General features: G+C 37.1%; 1 protein-coding gene across 2 annotated transcripts in view; it reads right to left on the reverse strand.

The window, feature by feature from the left end:
* The window catches only part of LOC131435498 (guanylate cyclase 32E), a 110,676-nt gene that overhangs the window by 17,377 nt on the left and 78,305 nt on the right, over positions 1–14,994 (reverse strand). For both annotated transcript variants that reach the window (XM_058603466.1, XM_058603464.1), the window contains exons 5-7: positions 6,115–6,301; positions 5,508–5,758; positions 5,069–5,140 (exon numbers count right to left, since the gene is read on the reverse strand). In XM_058603466.1, the coding sequence (XP_058459449.1) occupies positions 5,069–5,140; positions 5,508–5,758; positions 6,115–6,301 (510 nt within the window). The remainder of the gene's footprint in view (positions 1–5,068; positions 5,141–5,507; positions 5,759–6,114; positions 6,302–14,994) is intronic.

Consider the following 14,994-nt stretch of genomic DNA (forward strand, 5'->3'; position numbering starts at 1 on the left):
CTGTTTCATTTTGTAGGTTACACTAGTTCATGCACTAGCTTTCATGTTTTTCAAAAATCAAACAAAACTGTTTGAAGAATACATTTTTATATGAGAATAAGAGAGATATGAGAAAGGCATCATTACACAACTAGGTGGATAAAAACAAGTTTTACTTAATTTCGTATGATTTTTGTGCTAAATTCAGAATTCTACTTTTTCTAAATTGTTTACTAATAGAAAATTCAAATAATTTTCGAATTCTATACATTCCGAAATAATTCTAAGTTTGTGATATTTAAATTCTAATATTCTATCGATTATAATTGATGTCGTTTAGGATAGCGGAAAATTTAAGATATATTTTTTTGTTCTCAATTCCTAGTAAAACAAAAATCAAGCAATTGTTTTTTTAAATTTTAGTTGGTCTCTTTGGCCATGGGTTAGTATATGGAATTCGTATAAATTTACGTTCTATTTCTTTTTGTACAAAGCCATTGAAATAATTTAAAATTTTCGTGTTGTCACAAAATTTATTTTATTAATAGAAACAAATTTTACGTCTCTTTGAAACAGATGAAATCAAAACGGATTCCAATATTTTCACTTTGATTTGCAGAAATGTTATACGCAATATATATCAGAAATTTTGAAATTTCCGATCTTCTACCGATTTTCTGAGATTTTACGAAAAACCTAAAACAAAAAAAAAACCTAATTTTAGTAGTTAACTATTCCGTTTGGGTTGTGCATAAAAATTGTTTAGATCTTTTGTCCAATACAAAAACATTATTATTTTTAGAGTTTAGGTATACTTACCAAAATTTTTAAGATTTTCAGTGAAATCCAAGTTTCAGTTTTTTTGTAAATTTTGTTCATAATAAATTTCCAACTAAAATAATAAAAAAATATATGTCATAAAATTTCAAAGTTTAGATTTGTTTTTTTTTTGGCAAAATTTTCCCAATAATAGAAATTCTCTGTATTTGTATCAAATTTCTTGAGATTCTTTAAACGGATATATAATTTTGATCATCAATACATTGTTTCTGGTAATGATTCCAATATTCTAAATCAAAAAAATGTACATGTCATCGCTTTAATTTTTGAGTTACATACAAACATGTGAAAAAAATTGAAAAATTCATATATATTTATAAATTCATCGATTCTTTAATGTTTTCTTTTGATTGTGCAGGAAAGGTAGTTGAGCGAAAATTGTAGCTGGTATCACTAGCAATCGAATGATGTATAAAAATATATAGGTCATCGCTTTGAATTTCGAGATATTTACGATCATAGTAAAAAGTCTCATCTTTTTTTAGGTCATCTATCTACAGTTTTCATTATAACTTTGGGTAGACAACCCTAAGTTTTTTTCAGTGCATTGTATTTGTGGAAGTAGTACCTTTCCAATGGTGAACAAATTTTGAAGATCGGTTGACTAACAACAAAGTTATGACTCGGTAAAGTTAAAGTTTTCAATATTCAATTCGCGTTGCAGGTGCCGCATGAATGCAGATAGGGCACGTTTTGAGCTTGAAAAAAAACTTGGAACGGGAAAAATCTGATTTTCATTAGTTTTTCCTAAAAGATCGTCAATAATGATATACCTAAAATAATCTACAAACTTCACAACATTCGAGGGTGAAAAAATTATCGAAATTGGTCAAGTAACAACTGAGCTATGATAGCTCAAAGTTACCGTTCCAACTTTTTTTGAGGCTTGGTGCTTCGCGTAACTTTTTTAGGCTTGGTATTAGGAGTGTTAAATTGAATGGTGTGAAAGTGTGTGGCGTATTTTTTACACAATTTCAACTAATGTCTCAAATAATGTACATTTGAATAGCAAAACAGTGCAAAGCACAACGAATTTCTTTTAATCTGAAGCATCAACAATTTAAATATGTTTTTGAAAAATCACGACACCTTAAATAACGCTCATTGCTTCAGTTTTGATTTTGTGTTTCAGAATTTAAACACTTAAACGAACTGCACGAAAAAACACGTTAGAATCAAACATCTTAAAAAGAAATTCTATGTCGAACACTTGCAAACATCGCGGATTGATTTTCCCTTTTATTTTTTTTTTGTTTCAATTATAGAGGCTTTAACATCTTAGGTCATTCGCCTCTTCGGACCAGAAAATCTTTCTGACCCTATGTGCGGGGTTGGGAATCGAACCCAGGCGGGCTGCGTGAAAGGCATCGACTATCCCATCACGCTATACCCTTCCCCCTACGCCTTTTATTTTTTTTTCGGAACATCATTTGCAAAATCGTCTTATTTTAAATATTTAGGTAAATCAATACTGCTTGTGTTGTTATATCTATGAAACAAATTAATCAAACTTGTGAAAACAAAAAAATTTAATTTTCGTTAGATGGTGCTCCTAATTTACGGTCGAATTTATTTTTCGATTTACTCGTAATATTATTTTAAAACTAGTCACGTCGAATATGTAAGAATACATTCAGATATATTCATACAAAATGTAAAACTTATAATGTCAATTTTCGGTTCATTATCTTAATGTTGTCTGTCATCCGGTGGGTAAACCAACACAATTATAAAATGAATATGCCTCAGGATCAAGTAAAAATTTTCAGTAGTTCTTGCTTTTCAATGTCTGCTTTTTGTCGTACCATTAATCTATTAAGCAATCCAACACATCACTTGTGGCAGAGGGTTCAAAGTGATATCCGGATAGAAAATTGGAGTTATGAGCTTTAAAAGAAATTTTCATGGGAGAAGACTTTTTTCTCATGGTTTCATGAGAAGTTAAAACAATTGGTTTCATGATTTTCTAATCATGACAGCAGTAACGGATTTCTTTCCGTGTAGTGTTGATGTGGCAAGTGTGTGTTGATTAGTGAAAATTGTTTAAGCGACGGAAACAGTGAATTTACCGTCCAAAATTAAACGACGTCAACCGATCGAAGCACCATCTGTTTATCATTGTCGGTGTTGTCAGATTTATATGGAATGTGTGAAAATTTACAAGTCAATCGTGTGATTCAAGCTAAAAATCTAAAATTGGTTTGCAGCAAACCCTCTCGCTAGTATTTATTTTATTTTATTGTCCCTGTAGTGGTGTCTCATGTCGCGTTGTTCACAGCAATGCGAATAGGATAAGCAGGATACTGGTGAGATCGTTCCTTAGAGATATTTCACATTTTACATATTTACAATGTCTTATTATACAGGGTCCGCCATGTAACTTTTTTTTAATACAAACAATAAAACACAACCGATTCATCCGATTTCAAATTTTTTTTTTCATATTAAAATACAATCCTTTCGGTTAATTGTGGAATATAATTTCATTCAAATGGCTGCCTCGGCTGGCCTTACAGTACGCCATACTGTCGGTCCAGTTTTAATGCGGAACACATTTTTGTTTTCTATATAGGGGTGCAAACTAGAAACTCAAGAAAAAATACACGTTGAAATGTGGTCAGGTTTTGAACAATTACAGCTCAGTCAATTTTGTATCAATTATTAATATGTTATGAATGTACATAGCCATGTATTTTTAATTGTATATCATTGAAATGTTGATGAATAGCTAGAAGTGTCCTATTTTGTCTGCAAAAAATCTCCGGCATACCGGATTTCCCTGCCATAGTCGACGGTTTTGAAGGAGTAAGCGATATATCAATTGGAAAGCATCGCTCTGATTGGTCAATCGATCTAAAAGCGAAGCTGTTGGAAGCACGAATCTATAAATAGAAGCAAAATTATAGCTAACGTTTCAGTCCTACGCGTACTATGCTAGAGGTAGGTTGTTGCTAGACAGCAAGACAAAAAGTGCCATAAAACGATTTGAAGCTTTAACTGGTATGCTCTGATCTTGTGTCATGCAAGATCGGATAAAATTTCATGTTATGTCGTTTCGCCTGAGGAAATGACAACTACCCCAGGGTAAATTTTGAGTGCATAAGATTAATTTCTAATTTATATAAGATGAACTTGATTGATGATGAGATAAAGTGTATCGCTTCAACCAAAACCACACAATAGTATACTTATCGAATGGAGAGCGAATAATTATTTCTCGATTGTCTGAGACTTGCAGCAGAAGGAATTTACTGCCATCCCGAATGGTCAATAACACATGTATCCATCTGTATTTGAGATCATTTCCTAGCTTCTGATATTCCCAAACCGTACAGCACATTGGAAAATGTTGATTACGGATTGAATTCATCCTGTCCATCCCCCTGGTAAGCTGCGATATAAAATGCATCGAATTCAGAGAAATAGAAAACAGTATCCGAAAAGTAACCCTGTTGCAATGCCCTCACTGTCCGGAGGGATTTTCTCTCTGCCAGCAAAACTAAGCTAGAACTTTCAACGATCCGTAAACCATCAGCCTGTGTCCGGGCAATACACCACGACCCGGATGAAACCGACTGATATGAGATAGTGTCACGCTTTGCTCGTCTATTGCCTCATTCAATGCTATACCCATGTACCATGGAAGGAGCGGTTTGTGGCCACATGTTGCTCGTAACCAGTGCCACTCCAGGAACGGACCATATTGAATCAGACATCCGTTCAAATTAGTTCTAGGTTGTTCATTTCAGATAAGGCATTTAGCATTATGGGAAAATTGTAAGTTTACTTTTGCTCTGGTTGGTTTGGGTGCTGCCTGACTTTTATTTCGATTTAGAAGAAAGACAATTAATCATCCTATCGTATAATTTATGTACTGTTTGCGAAGCCATTCGGAACGTTATCCAATCAAATGGTCCTTCCAACTAACTCCTAATTACGCTCAAATGATCAACAACTTCAGTATTTTCATAAACAAATAAAGCAAGCTGGATATGGGTTGGTCCACCATCAGTGCTTTAATGTGTAAGCAATTTGTACAATCTTCTGGACAGCGTTTCCATTGATGGGCGGTGACTACAGGTGCTAAACATGACAGTAAATTGGTTGTACAACACTATCCGTCTAGGTTCGAGTCGTTCCGTTCGGCGCAGTAGGCCAGCGAAGCGAAAACACAGACTCACCGTATGAAACGCTGCTGCATAAGTGGAATTTGTTGCTAATTAGTGATTTATAACTGATAAATATTTACCTGTTTAACACCTCCGAAATACACTAATGGGTTGCGATAGTTGAACGGTGGCAGTTCCAGGTATTTGTTTACCTATTGTAGAAAACGAAAATGTATCATTCAATAAGCTTAATGAGGGAACAATTTAGATCGAGGACATGCAGACTAAATCGGATTTTCATCGCGTAAATTTTTCGTTGCCGAATGCAGACACATGGTATCCTGGTTTCGTTGTACTCCGAATTTCCGATTTATTTATGAAATTACTCAGAACCTTTCCCCTCTCAGCTGCATTCTCGATGCATTTAATTCGGAAACTTTATTTATTCAACTGCTGAGAGGAATGTGCATATCCCGTGATTATTTATATAGACTCTCCGCCGGGTGGTGAAATTAATGCTACTAAATTATCGTGCTCCAATTTCTATGTGCTAGAAAATATATTGCGGAAATGTCTCACCTTGGCGGCAAATTCTTCGAACTTGATGGGAGCCGATGGTACGACGCCGAGGTAGTGTTGCAACGCCTGCACAGCTTCCCGATCCGGTTCGGGTTGCAGTAGCCCGTGCAGATATTTCTTTGGCAGTGAAGCATCGTACTGCTCGAGATCGACTCCAACTACAAAGTACTCGCCGGCAGCCAGTAGCTTCTTCCGCCACAAGCTCACCAGCAAGCCTATGTGTTCGTCGTGATGACCAAGCACTAGATATACTGTAAATATATTTACATATACATAACGATCCAACAAAAAAAGAGACAAAATTAACGAGCCTGTCAATGGCTTGATTAATAGCGTGAAGTCGGCAAATGCATCATGAGACCAGCGAAAAACGTGTCCTATCGACCAGCACAGAAGGCATCCACAGCGGATAATCAATTAGGATCCATCGGAGCAGAAAAAAGTTCAGCTCAAGTGATGCTCATTCATCGCGTTGAATCAGATAAGGAGCATAGAAATTGACTGTTTAACTACTCCCACTGTACACATGTACAGAAACTAATTAAAACTTTCCGCTAGTAGCCAGCTGTGTGTTGAGTAGCCCGCCGAAACAGAACCCAAAACTTACTTCTAGTATCCACGAATGTTTCATCGACTAGCCGATCGAACGGATTTGAAGAATAGCCGTGATGGTAAATAGTACTCCATGTGCGAACCGCCCGAATCCGGACGCCATTGGATTTCAGCGTGGTTTTTAAGGTTTCGGCGACCGCATCGTATTCCGCATCCTCGGAAGCACGGTAGAAGAAGGAAACCTACGGAATGGAGTCAGCATAGAATACGGTTTTTTTATTTGATTAATTAAAATCAGCAGACACAAGTTTATACGAATAGTTATTTTTAAGTAAAGGGTGTATTCGATATAAATGGCACATACATGTGTGCTCATCAAAAATCAACCCGATTATTTTCATGGAAATTTTATTGATATTTTCAGAGAATGAGAAACTACTTGCCGGGTCGAACTGTGTTAAGCTATGCAAAATATAAAAAAAAACTTTTTCGTAGTCCAAAAAAGCGTAACTCAACGCTTACGTCGCAAATATTCTCGGAAGCAAAAGTATCAGCAATAATATATTTGAACTTGACCATTGGATACTTTCTGAAAAAAGTACGGATAAAACAACGCACCTTTTCGTTTACGCCACATAATATCTCCGGAGCCTGAAGTGACAGCCAATTGATTTTCAAACTTGATTTACAATCAATTAGTAGCTTTAAAGCGTGCCTAAGTTTGTTGAATCGGTTAAGCCATCTACGAGTAAATTTAGCGGAGATAAAAAATGCGTTTTGTCGGTTGCGTCACTTATACCATTATAACTTCATAATCCAAGGGGACAGTCAATTGTCCTTCAAACTGGATTCACAACTCAATAATAGCTTTTAAACGAGCCTAAGATTGCAGAAATCGGTTCAACCATCTCGGAGAAAATTGAGCGAAGAGAAAAAGGCGGGTGGGTAATGTCAAAGACATAACTGGATGTCGTGAATACGAAATCAACTGACATGTTCCTTAACACTTCCGAATATCAATTAGTTGATCAGTTGTATGAATTATGCAAGCATTCCCCTTTTTCACATTCTTCGCAAAAATAAAGAAGGCTTCACTTGATCTCGATTACTGTGAATTTCACACAGTTAAAAGTGCAAAAATCTAATCAAACAGTTCTAGATTTGCACTAAACTGAGGTTTTTTACCTTCGATTTGCGAAGAAGAAATCCTAATAGTTCTTTACAAAACTTTTAGAGCCATGATTTTGTGTGATGCTCTCCACCGTTGTCCTCTTTTCGTTGTTTTTTCACCAATACAAACGACTAGCAGCTGTGACGTAATCGCTCTTGTCGGAAGCGAAAATAGCTTTGCAAACGACACACAATACATCTGCTCGCAGTGGCGATATAATCCAAACTGATCCAATTTTTGTTAAGAGGTTTTTTACGTGATTTCGTTTGTAGCTTTTTCACCAATGGGCGGTCCTAACGGCTATAAAAATAGCCGCATACAGAATTTTAATGTCGATTATTTCATTTCGGATTTGCATAATTCATTTAAAGAAACTATCAAAATGCTGTAGGAATTTGTTTCTAGCATTCAGAAGGGTCAAATTGCGTAATTCTCTACGATATTAAGCACTGTTCGGAACGTTTTTCTCGAACGATTTGTTATACAGCAGCAGATATTTTGATCTCTTCCTCAGAACGCGTTCTGATTGGCTGGTGTTGATATGGGTCAAATGAGACAGGTTTTTCAATAGTGTACTATTGAAATATTTCAATGCTGTTGCTATACACGTTTAAGTTGAAAATTTTCGATTCTATTGGTAGTTTCGATCAGATGGTAATCACAGAATTATAACAACTAAAGTAATTTATTTTAGAAATATTTTATAACAAAGTTTGAAATATTTTTGGCTGGTAAGCTGTTAAAATAACAAAAATCATAACAAAAAAGACTCTAACCGGAACAAAATCGTAACAGATTTTAAAACGTTCGTATCACAATTATTATTGAATTTAATATAACTACAGAAGTCCTACAGCAGAAATTTATAACAATAGTTGTAATAAATTAGATAGAAAATTTAACACAAAAAAAACTATATTACAGCCAAGTGTTAGCATCGTTTCAATCCAAAAATGTTGAATGTTTTTTTTTTTATTAAATGAATAATTTATTTAGTGATCTGGGTTCTTCTTTTAGTTCTTTGAAATTATGATCATTATATTTCGATATGAAACAACGGAACAACTCATTTTTTCAATTATTCAATTTTATCATGATTTTGCAAATGAGTATAAAACATCATAACTGATTTTGTTATTATATAGTTACCATAAGTTTTAACTTTCAACTGTTCTCATTTGTTAAATATCTCAAAATAACACAAATTGTTATACATATCAACTGTTGATATACTTGTGTTATAGTTTTGTTATGTGCATCTGATCGGGGTTAGATTATATAAATTCTTTCACAGATCACTGAGCTATGAGCTTTCAAATTACGAGAAAGGCAAACGCGCCTTATGAATTATCCTCTTCGATACTCGTTTATACCTAACTTTTCAAAAAAGTTTAATTTTAAATTATTTGAGATTAAGTCACACAACTGAAAATTTTATCATAAAATTGTGATCATATTTCCGATGGCATGTAGCAAAAATTATGTTGATTCGTTAGATACAACAAGAGATATTCACGATCAAAAACTTATCACTCTCTCAGAGGGTGAATTTTGAAAAGGCGCCCATAGTAAACTAAATCGTATTCACGACAAAAATGCGTTTTGTTCGTTACGTCACATCCAATTTGTCTTATGGCATTGGAGTAAATTTACACGTTTAAGGCCATCGTCCAAGTACCATGCGCGCGGGTGGTTTTAAGAAATTTTCGATGGAAAATTTGAAAAATTTGCCAAAACCAGAAACATGCAACGGTGAAAATAGCAGGATTTTCCGAGTGTTATTCAAAATAGCTCGAAAAAATGAGTGTTTTTGTGATCTTTAGCTACCACTGGCATTTGAAGGCAGTAAGGATGGTACTCGAAAGGCAAAGTTCCGATACCTAGGATATCGGGATACCGAAATGTAGGGTATCGATACAAGACATCGAAAGGCAAAAAAGTATCGATACTTGCGCAGCAATCATTTCGAAATTTAAAAAAATTGTCGACTGTGGCATTATTTTATGATGTACAGAAAATTTTTTCCATAAATTTGAAGTGCCTCCAGCATACGCATTTTTCTTGCCACAGCCACTTTCTGGTGGAACCATGATGATTTCACATTTCACTTATTTTCTCAAAAATTTTCATATCATAACCTTTATGTCGACACACGGATACTACACTAAAAGCCAATTTCTATTGAATATTTAGGGATTTTGTTGGTTTGTGCAAAAGCACATATTTTTTCTATTTCTGCGCATTTCGCCCTCGGATAATAAGTGCTAAGCTAGTGGTTTAAATTGAACTGCTAGACGCGAGATAGCTGTTCAATTTGAACTGCTTTAAGCACTGCCGAAAGCAAAACGCGAAGAAATAGAAACAATTCCTATTACTATTACGATGGGACCTGGGACGGACGGAACGGAAGCACCAAGCTCGCGCATGTATTGGTATGACGTAGACTAGCCATCGTTGAAATTCGTTCTCGACAATCTCGCGTCTTCTCACAGGTGCACTGAGAGAGAGTGCAATGAGTGTGAAAAATTGAAATGATTGAATCCACTGAGAGTATGGCCTTTATGTGCGTGTTTTGTTGATGGTTTTCTCTCATTGCACTCACTTTCAGTGCACAAAGCGAGATTATCGAGAACGAATTTCAACGACGGTTAGTCCACGTCATACCAATCCATGCACACGACTGGCGCTTCGTCGAAGCCGAAGAAAAAAAAAAGTTCCATTAGGGACATGTATTGCTTGATGGGTTAGCCGATGCCTTTCACGCAGTTTTGCTGGGCCGAAGAGGCGAATGACCTTAAGGTTAAAGCCTCTATAATTGAAACAAAAAAAAATGCTCCGTCGTAATGGGATTGACTTTAATCCGTTGCGATAGTGTAAGTATCGAGACCAAAAATATCGATACTACCCATGTAACAATTTTTGTTACGCTAGCTTGTTTGTGACTAGTTTGCAACCAGACATTTGAGTGATTGTTACTAACATCTAACCACTTGCATGACTCAAAAAGCGCCGTTTCTACTAGTTGTTAAGTCGGCTAAAAATAAGTTATCGTTACGTTGTAATGCCATACTGAAATAACTTATCTTTTCATAACTTGAAAATAACTTGTTTTCAAGTAAACTAGTTGAAACTTAGTCACCATCGACATTATAAACATTGAATGAATCCAGAATACTTTTCTATCATCAATAAAAAAGCAGATAAGTACTTTAAATCACAAACTTGATACAAGGTACAAATTTTAGAACTGTCGAGCGGAATTCAATTTTACCTAACTGTTTTTCAGGCGCCTTCAATCAAAATCTGTTTATAAAGATATAAAAATTAACAACAAAATAATCCTGCTCAAAATTATTCCAAGTAGGGTGATTTCTCATTATTTTAAATTCATATATCATGAGAATTATAATATTATCACAATCGATGTTCAACCCCTATATTATTTTCTTCGTGTTTATGACAGTGCATAGAACAAAAAGAACTATTCTGCCTTTCACTATTTTCGGCAAAAAGTAGTTTTGAAAAAAATAATATCCTGGTTTTATTTATGTTTCATACACTTCTTGATACTCCATATTGTGTTCGCCATGTTCAAGCCAACAAAGGTCGTTTTGTTTGCATTTTCGTTATCATAACGTTGGGAAAACCTACCGATAACTATCTGAATCAATGAAGAAATTATGTGTTATAATCTTATAATATCTAAGTTATTGCTATATCAATTCACAGTAACGATTCACATATACGTTGACGTATTTATAAGGGTTTTGCAACGGAAAATTAATGATAGTTAGTTCAATGTTTACGTTATAAAAAAAACACTGCTGTCACCTTGTTTTAACCAGTATAACATAAAAAACATGTTCGTGCTCTTGTTGCAACACAGTTGGGTTAAGTGGTATCAAAACTAGTCACGGGTTGCTTCTATTGAAGTCAAATAAACTTATTTTCAACTAGTAGCTAGAAGCATTGTTGTGATTAAAGATATGTTTGGATTAAGTAACGATAGCTTATAAATTATATTTAATTCAATATGACACAAAGATGTTATGATTGGAAACCTAAATAACTATTTCGTAGCTGTTATGTTATGATGAAACATTGCTGTCACCATGTTTTAACCAGTGTAACATGCAAAACATATTCGTTGCAACATAGTTTGGACTTTGTCGTATCAGAACTAGTTGCGAATTGCTACTTGGGTAACAGTATCGCTCTGATGTGATATCGATGCCAAAAATACCTTATGTATCCTTATGACATGCCCAGCCCATCGTAGACGTCCGATTTTAGCTGTCCGTACGATAGGTGGTTCTCCTAGCAGCTGTTGCAATTCGTGATTCATACGCATAGCTTCAACTTTCAGTCCGATGTAGATTTCCGTCATCTTCTCAAGGTTACATGTCACAATATCAATATCGTCAGCGTGCCATTCGTGTCGATCCTCGCTCTTCGAATCACACCTTCCAAGGCAATATTGAACAAGATACAATAGAGTCCATCACCTTGCCGTAGCTCTCTCCGAGATTCGAAGGGACTCGCGAGCGTCCCAGATACTCGGACGTAGCACATCACTCTATCCATCGTTGCATTGACCAATCGCGTCAGTTTATCCGGGAAACCGTATTCGTGCATGATCTGCCATAGCTGTTCTCGATCGATTGTGTCGTATGCCGCTTTGAAGTCAATGATTAGGTGATGCGTGGGTACGTTGTATTCACGACACTTCTGGAGTACTTGTCTTATCGCGAATATGTGATCCATAGTGGCGCGGGCTCCAGTAAATCCCGCTTGGTACGGCCCTACGAATTCCTTAGCTATTGGTGATAGACGACGGCAAAGGATTTGGGAGAGTACCTTGTAGGCGGCGTTCAGCAATGTGATTGCGCGGTAATTGCAACAATCCAGCTTATCGCCCCTTTTGTAGACGGAACTACCACTCCATCCATCCATTCCTGCGGTAGAATCTCCTCCTCCCAAATATTAAAAATCATCCAGTGCAGCGCTCTAGCCAGTGCCTCTCCTCCATATTTGAGTAGTTCGCCTAGTAACTGGTCATTGCCCACGGCTTTGTTGTTCCTCAGCTTGCCGATCTCATCACTTATCTCCGACAGATCAGGGGCTGGGAATCTGTCGTCGGCTGATCGTGCACCCAGGTTGATTCCTTTGCCGTTCTCTGTATCTTGTGCATCGCCATTCAGATGCTCGTCATAGTACTGCTTCCACCTATCGATCACCTCACGCTCGTTCGTGAGAAGATTACCACTGGTAACTCTGTAGATTTCGGCCTGTGACGTGTAGCCTCTACGTGAGCGGTTCACCTTCTCTTAGAACTTCCGTGTGTCATTTGCGCTGTGTTCCATCTCTTCGCGATCTTTGTCTTCCTGGTGGCGCTTTTTCCTCCGGAAAACTGTGTTAAGTCTATTCCGCGCCTGTCTGTATCCTTCTTCGTTCGCTCTAGTGCGGTGTTGCAGCATCCTCGCCCTTCACACTTAAATTTTTTAGCTGAGTCTCGGCAAAAAAATGCCGAGATTCGCACAGCCGAGTAATCAGCAATCATCTCGGCAAAAATAAAATTACTGAGCGTCTCGGCACCCTAAAATTTGACAAACGTCAAATATTGCCGAAATCGTCAGCATAAGATTTACTGTTTGCTCAGTGAAACGTTCACTGAATATTCGGCAATCCAATAAAACGAAAAAATGAAAAAATAAATTTCCGAATCATCAGTAATTAAAAATCTAGTCAATTAAATTTGTTTGTAATTTCTCAACATTATAAAAACGCAATTCAGGATCAAAAATTTATTTTATTAACACTTAAAGGAGGCTTACAAATTTGTTGCCAGTAGTGCTTAAAGCCTCTACCTGAAAACATGTAGCATAACAAAAAGCGGCGTTTCCAGATGCGACCACCTTGAGTCGAGCTGGAAATATGAAAATAAAAATATATATTGATTTTTGGCTTACAAAAATGTTCAATATTTAATGATGCATATACGGTATTGTTTAAAAAATAAACTTACTTTGATCTATTGAATTATTCCATGCATTGGGTTATTTTTTCGCTTATCCCCCAAAGTTTTGTCTCGAGGACGCTTTGAGTCCCGTGTTGGGTGTTTTTCCCTTATAATCGCGAGTGCTCTGATAAAGTCGCTTTTTATAAAGCGAAACATGTCACAATATTTATTCAATATTTTTACTTGCAAGTGGTTCCACGCTTCTTCGAAGATTATTTATTTTTTCACTCGAGAATTTCATTAGAAAATAATCGCACAATGCGAAGCAAAAATGTAACGCGGCAATAAATGACAGCTGTCGAGCTGAATCTCGGCAACAGCTAGCGCATATTCCGAAATCTCGGCAAACGTCTCTGCTGATGTCGGCATATCTGTTGTTTACTGATAAATTCAGCAAGCAATTATGCCAAATTTCGGCAAAGTGAAGCATTTTACCGAAATATCAGTGAATGCATTTAACGATGTTCAGAAACATGCGTATTGATTACTGAGCAATCAGCAAATTTACGTGTTGCTGATCAGTTTCGGCATTTTATTATGCCGAGCTCAAGAAATGGTTTTAAGTGTGTTGCTGCGTTCTTCTCTTCGACCAACTGCTGACATTCGCCGTCAAACCAGTCATTTCCTCGATTCGATAACCTCGTACCTAGTGCGGTTGAAGCAGTGCTATTCACGGTGGACCTTATATTCCTCCAGTCGTCTTCAAGAGTCGCCGCGCCAAGCTGCTCTTCCGTTGATAGCAGTGGCGTCTCGTGACGAAATTGACTAGTTGTGCACTGCTTATGTGGTATGGTAGCAGATGTAACAGTCCGTTGTAAGTGAAAACGTATTGAGGAATGGAGATTCGCTTGTTGTTTCCAATAGAAACGATATGACGATATACTTTCGAATGGAATTTTTTATTAAACAAACTTTCTCTTCTTGAATATGTGCAGTAACTCATGTGCACGGAAAAGAAAAACAGAGTGACAACAGATACTTGTAATTTTATGTCGGCGCGGTCCAACCTGCTTTCATCGAATAAATAAAGATTCCAGAAAAAAAGTTGAGTTTGGATGGGATTGAGGACGTAGTTCATTCCTTGAACTCGACCGGTTGTGCAGTGCACGAGGTGCACATGAGGACGAGACGCCACTGGTTGGTAGTACTTGCTCCAGTTGTTGCGCGTATTCCTCTGCAGTACGAACACTATGTAGCTGCTCGAGATTGAGTCCCGGCGTTCCTGTGCGACGAGTGTTATGCACCGTCGATAGTTTTGAGCGCATACAAACCGCGACAAGGTACTGGTCAGAATCAATGTTAGCAGTGCGGTAAGTGCGGACATTGGGGACGTCGGAGAAGAATCGCCCGTCGATGAAAACGTGGTCGATTTAATTTTCCGTATGTTGATCAGGTGATCTCCAGGTGGCTTTGTGGATATCTTTGCGGGGGAAGAAGATGTTTCGAACTACCATTCCTCGGGAGGCTGCAAAGTTCACACATCGTTGGCCGTTGTTGTTTGTTACCGCGTGCAGGCTCTCCAGTCCGATCACAGGCCTGTACATTGCCTCCCGGCCTACCTGAGCATTCATGTCGCCGATGACGAGTTTTACATCTCGCCGTGAACAGCTGTCGTAGGTTCGTTCCAGCTGCGCGTAAAATACTTCCTTCTCGTCATCAGGTCTCGTCTCATGTGGGCAGTGCACATTGATGATGCTGTAATTGAAGAAACGACCCTTGATCTTCAATACTGCCAATCCTGATTA

This window comes from Malaya genurostris, chromosome 3, assembly GCF_030247185.1.
Source record: "Malaya genurostris strain Urasoe2022 chromosome 3, Malgen_1.1, whole genome shotgun sequence".
NCBI lineage: Eukaryota > Metazoa > Arthropoda > Insecta > Diptera > Culicidae > Malaya > Malaya genurostris.